The 8454-nt window shown below is 38.0% G+C and overlaps 1 protein-coding gene across 1 annotated transcript in view; it reads right to left on the bottom strand.

The window, feature by feature from the left end:
- Positions 1-405: 405 nt before the first annotated feature.
- LOC135080731 (uncharacterized) overlaps positions 406-8454 on the bottom strand; it is a 65145-nt gene continuing 57096 nt past the window's right edge. The window contains exons 8-9 of the mRNA XM_063975443.1: positions 2182-2358; positions 406-1751 (exon numbers count right to left, since the gene is read on the bottom strand). Of these exons, the coding sequence (XP_063831513.1) occupies positions 1540-1751; positions 2182-2358 (389 nt within the window). The 3' untranslated portion in view covers positions 406-1539. The remainder of the gene's footprint in view (positions 1752-2181; positions 2359-8454) is intronic.

Raw genomic sequence — 8454 nt, 5'->3', positions numbered from 1 at the left:
ATAGATTCATTACTCTTTAAAGTATGTAAATTATTTTCCTAGCAGGCCCTTAGCTTCTCTCGATGTTTATTCACTCTCTGAGATTATAATTTAAATTGATCAGTAAATTAATTCCAAAAGGGCTCGTGCTTTGTGCGATGTTCCGTATAGTGAATGTTATGAAGAGGACTCTCGGAATACCCTGGATCGTCACATAAAGCGTTCAAAAAGATTCGTTCATGGCTCACAAAACACTTTCAAACACGATGGGTTAAACGAATTTAAACATTTCAAAAGGTTCTTTGTATACGTGCAACGGCATCACAAAAACAAATTATAAAGGTCTCTAAAACTATGTAGGCATATAAAGTGATGTAAGGTTATCATTTGAAAAAGTAACAGTTAACAATCTTTAACATCTTCATTTTATTTAATGCATGTAATAGAAACCTTCGAAAATATCAGGGTTTGTTTCGGAAAGTAAACAGTACATCTCGTATAAAACACCAGTGGACAGAGGTCTTCCCCTAATTCTAAACTATACTGTACCGTAGGCCGTACAATTTCAAGATCTAACAAATTCATGGCTACACACATCGTTTCTATGACAAACATACAGTTACGACTATAGAGCATGCATCTATAAATGGAAATTGAGTTTCGTGTCTAAGTATAACGTCCATTTTCAAATAGAGTGACCAGATTTTCTAGTAAGAGATAGTCCAAAATTGGCGTCTCATCACCTTCATCATTGGTGCTCACAGATTCGCTAGAAGAAGATTGTTCATCTTTATAAAAAATACTTTTATAAAAATGTCGATTAGGCTCCTTTTGCCGCAATCCAGCTAATCAGTAGGCACCGTCATATACAAAATTCATAAGATTTTAGAAAGTCAATACTTTTGGCACGTCAATACTTTTTGTGACCAGCACAGTAACGTCTTGAGCAAAACCGCTCATTTGTATTAAAAATGTGCGTTAATTTTGATGTAAAAAGACCTTATATACTTGTAAAAGCATAAACTGAGTATTCATTCGTTCATTTAGAATCTTAGTGAGCAGGTTTTCTCTAATTCGACGACACATATTATAGTAGATATTTCTTAAACATTCAATCCAGTGGATCTAATGGAAGTACCACCATTCCCCTTCATTTACTAAATCATTCGAAGATCTTTTTACATCAGGATCAAAATTAGAATTCATTTGAAAAATGGACATACCAAAGTACTTTTTCGTTGAAATTTTTCAATAATCTGATGCTGGGATTTGTTAAAAATTAAATCATTTTTGATCAGATTTCCATAATGCGGTGTATAGCATGAAGAGGAATGTAAACATTTTGATGTGACGACAAAGCTTACACAAGAGACCATCACTGCAATTTCTTTCCCCAATCTGACTTATGGTAAGTTTTGTCTTCAAAAGATGTTTCTACCACAAAACCAATTGCAATATGTAATAAATTGTGTTTCAATCACGTTTACATTTCTCCCAATGCTCACACCAGCCTGTCATCCACACTTGCTATCGCCATTTCTCAAATTGCTCTGAAATCCCCTACATCATGAAGTCCCCACAATCGACCCCGAAGTCCCAGTCATCCGACGTGGTGGCTGAGTCGTCATACTCCGCTAAGGCCTGCTCGTAAGCCGAGGCCTCGTAGGCCGTGACGCCGTCCAGCATGGAACAGGCCTGGGACACGTTGGTGTGGTGCATAATCGGCATTGCGTGGAGGGCGAAGTCGTCGCCTTCTTGGGACCAGGTTAGACCTGCAAAGTTAAATGGTACATTGTTGAAATTAAGATCATCTTTTGGCGCAGAGCAGACATTTTGTCCACGTGGGCCTATACCTCATTATTGTCTCTAAAAGCCTAAAGAACCCTAGTGACTTCAGCAAACATTATTTAGAATTATAGAATTTATTAAAAATGTTTAATGTGGTATTGTCAGCAAGCCTTTCTATAATTATTTCCTGATTACAGCTCTTTATTTGAAAATATTCTTTGGCTTGTTACTACCTGGTGAAATTCACAATGATACGAACATGGCGTGTAATAAGTATCGCTTCTATTATATTAAAGAGTTTCAGGTTAATATTGCCTATTATGCTTGACAGCCCTTACTTAAGACTTGTAACTCTACCTTATGAGGTGAATTATTGTATTAGTTGTAAAACCATAGACAATGCTGAACACTTACGGCCGCTCCAGACGCCGTTGGGCAGCGTGACCCAGCCCCAGCCCTGGCCCCAGGCGAGCTGGTGGTCCAGCTGCCCCGCCAGAGGGACCTGCCGCTTGATGACGGCCACCAGCCCGCGACCGTCTAAAGCTCCGACCGCGTTGCGGGAGCTCCGGGAATACATCTCGGAGGAGGTCGCTGGAAGTAGAGAAATAGGGATGTATTAGGTCATATTTTGGTCTATTATGGAAGGCCCTTCTGGCAGGGAGAGAGTCTCATGTAACCCGCTCGTAGAGGCGGAGGATAATTAAAGCTGAGTTGCACCACCTAATTTTGACCGTAACAATAACGATAACCGGTATTTTTTGTATGGAGTTTGACAGATTTTTGATCTTTGTTAAAGAAATATGGTGCAACTCAGCCTTAGACTCCACTGCAGGAGCACGACTCTCTAATTTACTGAAGGCAAATGGATTTGACCTATTTATACGCCCCACGAACTCTCTATTAAAAATATTTTCAATCGAAGCTACTGTATTTCTGCTCACCAGTTAGCGCTACTTGTCGCTACTCGACTGTCACTTGCTAGAGGCTATGACGGTGGCGATAACTCGAGAGCGTAATTAATATTGTGTGATTATCAATCTCCAGGTAAATACGAACAGCCCTGACCATACAGGGTGTAAAGTTAGTCACCGTATTTATTGCCCAGTGAATATAGGCATTCATTACATTAGTTCACTTCAATCAGATAACCCACAGTTACATAACTTAACTATAACCACATTCTAACGGCAATAAGCCGAATATCTAATTACTTGTTATCTTTGTCTCGACAAAACAGACAATAGGAACGGCATATTAATAGCGAGACTATTAGGTTAATGAAGTGCGCGTGTAGTTTTGGCGGGAAAACGGCGGCCATAATGGATTAACTGTCAAACGCCATGTCAACAGCGCAAACGACTGTGTTTGTGGCAAAACAAGCATCTTGTCAAAGTAGGATAACAATATTATGAATCTGAGAAATGTAAAGGCTCCTTATGGAGCATAATTTGACGATTTGCAAGTAGATACTAATTCAATTAGTGTTGATTTTACTTCTATTACTTTTTAAAAGTTTAATCCAAAAGGAAACGCGTTTTTACCTAAGTAGAAATTGGGCCTGAGTTAACAGAATTACTATTTCATAAGTAAAGAAAACTATAAAAATAAACCTATTTTTCTTGTGCAATATTGTCAACTATATTAGCTCCCTCAGGTAGTAAAGTCAAGAAAACTCGTAAAAACATGATTTACAACGAGGAAATTGCTTAATCAGGTTCATTATACGACTAATTAACCGTTTACAGCGATCGCAACCTTAAATAAGATGTTAATCAATAAGCCACAGCTGCACAGTAATAGAGAGAGGAATCTCTCATATTCTCTATCTAACACCCGTTTTCACTAACATTACTATGAGGTCTCACAGTGCGCGTGGAGGCACAGGGTGACACACGAACCAATCACAGAGCTCTATTCAACGCTGTGCGTTCAATTTGCTGCTTCACAAGCAAGCATCTTTTGTGAATACGGGCGTTAGTTTTCCAAAATGTTATGCCATTTAAGAATTTCAGGTAGGGTTGTGAGACTGTTTCGTGAAAATCTTGTAAAAAAGTTTTTCAATTTCTATTGGTAGAAAATAAATGATTTTTCATTATGGAAAACCTTGGGGGAGGCCTTTGTCCAGCAGTGGACGTCATTTGGCTGAAACGAAACGAACGAACGAAAATGACTTTTATGACTCTATGACCTCATTTGGTTTAAAAAAGAACGAAAACCATGTAAATACGGTTAGTATTACGAATAAAAAGTTACACGCTTGTTGACACTGTTTTAAAAATACATTTCCATACTAAACGCCAACTTTAAAACACTATTCAACGATTTTTTTTTTATTAGTAAGGGGTTAAATTTGGGGTGAGATATTTGGGAAACGTGGGGCAGCGCAGATTAAATTTATGAAGGTGTTCTTATATCACTAGTCAAGTGGCATCTTACGAGTATGTCTTATCTATCTTATGTCCTATGTTAGGAGCTTTAACAGTAGACTAACTAAACACAAACACATGGTCATTCTTCTAAAACGCCAGGTACAAACAGGACCGACACGACTTGCCCATTAAAGTTGTGAACTCAGCCGACTCAAACTTCGCGTTTTGTTTCAAAACCTTTTAGGCTTCATCGTCCGGAGTTATTCAGGGGTTCAGTTACCTTGGAACTTTAATTAAGGGTCAACTCTAACAAAAAGCTGAACCAAAAAATTGGACGCATTCGAAATTAATGAGGAACTAAGGTTAGGTTTTTTTACCCATTAAAACCATAGTCACTTGCATGAGAAAATAATAACTATTCACAAACGATGCTTGCTTAAGTGAAGCAGAAAATCGATCGCACAGTGTTAAAAAAAAGAGCTCTGTGTTTGGTTCATGTGTCACCCTGTGCGTCCACGTGCACTGTGAGACCTCATAGTAATGTTTTGTGAATACGGGTGTGTCACTGCCAACACTTATTATTTAACTTAAAACTGTACGAGTATTTCAAAGATACGTTACGTTATAAGTTAGGAATAGTTCTGTAGTCGGTCATATATTTAGTGGTTTGCCAAGGTAAATAATGGAACAGTGAAATAAAAGGTACACCCTGTTTCACCCGCAGTGTTTTCTCGTAGATAATATGATACTTCAAAGACTGATACCAGTGCTTTACAGCTAAGAACCAAAATGCTAGTAAACACGAATGTTATTTATAGATTAATCCGTTCTATTTCGACTCAGCAGTCGTTAACTGACCACTGATCGTCAGTTAGCAGATGCGGTCAGTTAATTGCATCCTCGGAGTCGCCTCCGCGCCTGAGGGTCGTCACTCAAGAACTCAACTTTAGGTTTACCCAAGCTACGCGGGAATTACGGACTGGATTCCTTTGCCTGAATTTATAGGCTTTAAAGGAATCTACAGTAATCTTATGAAGACGTTAAATAGTTTGATATGAAGTAAAAGTAAAACATCCAAATATACTTACTTAGATAACTCAAAGGTGACTGACTGACTGACTGACATACTGATCTATCAACGCAGAACCCAAACCACTCGACGGATCAGGCTGTTTGGCATGCAGGTAGATGTTATGACGTACGCATCCGCTAAGAAAGGATTTTACGAAACTCCACCCCTAAGGGGGTAAAACGGGATCCACGCGTAAGAAGTCGCGGGTGGCCGCTTTTACTTAGTTCATAAACGTCATCAAGACAAAGTTAAGATCTCAGACAATATGACACGAGGGCTGTCAGTCATAGGAGAGTTGTAGTCTACACTGCAGACGGTAGTCCTGGTAGCAGCATCATTTTTTTTATGCACAACGAGAAAGCTCTTGGCTTGTAGCTCATCTGATGGTAAGTGATGGTCAGACCAAAGGTGGAAGCGAGCTTAACCGGAATCCTCAACCACGGAGGAACTGGCTATCTTACCTCTAACTGCCGGAACACAACAATGCTGTTAACATTGTTGCTATGGCGACAGACTTTGGTAAGATGGTGGTAGCTAGCCAGGCGGACTTAGAACAAGCCCTACCACCAAGCAAACTGAACAGAAAAATCTGCCCCCACTGGGAATCGAAACCGGGACTCTGCGTCTGAAGCAGGTGGTCTTACCACTAGACCACAGGTTATCATGTGCATCTTAACAATATTGCATAGTAATCTGCAGGTTTATATGTAAGAGTTTGTTACTCGTATCGTATATGCATGCGTTTTAGGCTATAAGATCTATGGTGCTTACCAAATAAACATAAAAGTAAACTGCAAGTTAAATATTCTTTTGTAAAAACGGAGCAATTTCAATATTTCCTTCAGGGAAAAAGGGGCAAAAACTGTCAAAATCAATTACCCCAATCAAAAACACGGCTCACGGTTTGTATATCAGTTATTATTGAATATGTATTCGGTGTCTGTGTTTAGAACAGTTTAATGGAAGACTTAATTCGCAGCGTTGATATTTGCATACATCTCTGACATTCAGCGGGGTTAGGGAATATTAAGTACGAATCCCAAATTCGGGTTGAACGCTAGGGTTGCTCTCTCAGGAACTACTGGCCCGATTCAAAAAATCTTTCAGTGTTAGAAGAAGGCTATAGGCTATATTATCACGCTAAGACTAACTATGCCGCGCGGAAGAAGCTGCGAGCAGAAGTTATTTTTTCTTTACAACTATAAAAAAAAGTACATACATATAAAAAAATAAAATAAAGTCACAGAAGTTATATTATTCATAACTACAACATCCGATATTCGAGAGCTCAATTTGTAGATTTTCAAAATTTACCAAAGATCATTGAATGAGTAAGAGCAAAACTGACTGAACTAATTCGGCTTCTTTTTCCAATAGTTTTTCATTGTAATGTCATGAAAAACCCTATTAATATAGAGTTTCCCTGAAAAAACGTGAAAACATGTTTTCTTCTATTCTAAAAACTCTTTTCCCATCTAAACTTGAATACAAATTACTACGAGTATTATACTTTTAAGAGTAATTAATGTTATTGTTAACAAAGTACCAAATGCAAACGAGCAATCCCTTTAAATTAGTCGAGTCCACATAAATTCAAATGTGGCAACCCTACGTGTCGTAAAATGACAACATCCCACGTTATATTATCTGGGATGAATGGATTTTCATGGCATTATCATGTCTGTATGGGTTTGGAATATTGAATGAGCGGAATATTGTTGCGAATTGAATTATTAAGTATATCCGAGGAAATTATTAATCAGGGCGTGTTACGGGGAAATAAAGTAAATGAGCAGTAGATAGCTACATGCACGTAACATTTAAATTCAAAATTTTACTCGTATAAAGCTTCTGATACACAACTGGTGTAGGTGCAGTGACACGATTCCATAACATTTCAGGTTATATTTTAATCAACATAACTTAATATGCTTAGCATAATAATATACCTACATACTTAGTTTGTCACAAATTATAGTATCAGATTTGAGCTTTTAAAAATTCTATTACACACTAGCGGCCGCCTGCGACTTCGTACGCGTGGATCCCGTTTTACCCCCTTAAGGGTGGAATTTCGTAAAATCCCGTCTTAGTAGGTAAGCACCTACGTTCTAAAAGGAACCCCCATGCAAAATTTGAGACTACTAGCACTTGTAGTTGAGATTTCGTGATGAGTGAATCAGTCAGTGTTCGCTTTTGTTCTCATAAAAATAATTATTCTTTTAACGACCCTAAAACGCAGCTTTCGAAAAAATTAAGGCACGCAACATGTTAAAGTTTACGATGAGATCTTGTCTACGACTTCTTTTCAGGAGCATAATAAAAAAGAAAGCATACCTACACACCTTTATGTATATTAATAGTTTTCTCTTGTGATTTGGTCCTTTATCTGACTAAACTTGCTGCACCCGGCTGTATTGTGGCAAATTGTTAATTAGCGAATATTTTGTTGGACCCTGCGCCCATGGAATATTAATGGCATCGGCTCGCAGAGGCGACAATACTTTGAATTTTTAAACGAAGCTGCCGCGCCGGCGAATCTAAAATACACCGCGGAATATTTGCTGGTATTTTCGTAGATTAATACACGTTTCTGCCAGTTTCAGCAACAGTACCTTTTTATATTGTATTTAAAAAAAAAAGTATATAAGTAGTGTATCCGTCAAGCTAGCACCCATAACACAAGCATTAAGTTGCTTACTTTGGGGCTAGCTGGCGCTGTGTGAAATTGTCCAAAGATTTATTTATTATTTATTATTATTTATAATATTGTTTATTTTTATTTTTTTAATGTCAAACAAACTGGTACAAAAAGCGAATTTAAGGCTAATGGCATTTTCTGCCAGTTAACCGATAATCTAATCGGAAAATTTGTTTGGTGGTGCTTCAAAAAGCAAAAGAAAAAGAGAAGATAAACTATAATACAACAACATAGATAAACAAACTGTACAATGATGATAAGCTAATACATTAAAGTCAATTTTGTTTTTCAATCATCATAATTACAAAAATCCCTATACTTAATACTTTATAAACAAAGCTATTAATTTTGGGCCCGAGCGGGCGCCTGATGAAGTGAAGCCAACAAAATGAATACGTCAATCTAAATCAATTCACGGATGCGGACACCGACGAGGGATTGAGTATTAAGTATACCTACTTTTTTTTTATCCACAACGAGGAAGCTCTTGGCTTGTATCTCACCTGATGGTAAGTGACGATCAGGCCGAAGGTGGAAGCGAGCTT

Source organism: Ostrinia nubilalis, chromosome 18 (genome assembly GCF_963855985.1).
Source record: "Ostrinia nubilalis chromosome 18, ilOstNubi1.1, whole genome shotgun sequence".
NCBI classification, from domain to species: Eukaryota; Metazoa; Arthropoda; class Insecta; order Lepidoptera; family Crambidae; genus Ostrinia; species Ostrinia nubilalis.
Note: the sequence above shows the minus strand (reverse complement) of the source record. Positions and strands in the feature narration are given on the sequence as shown.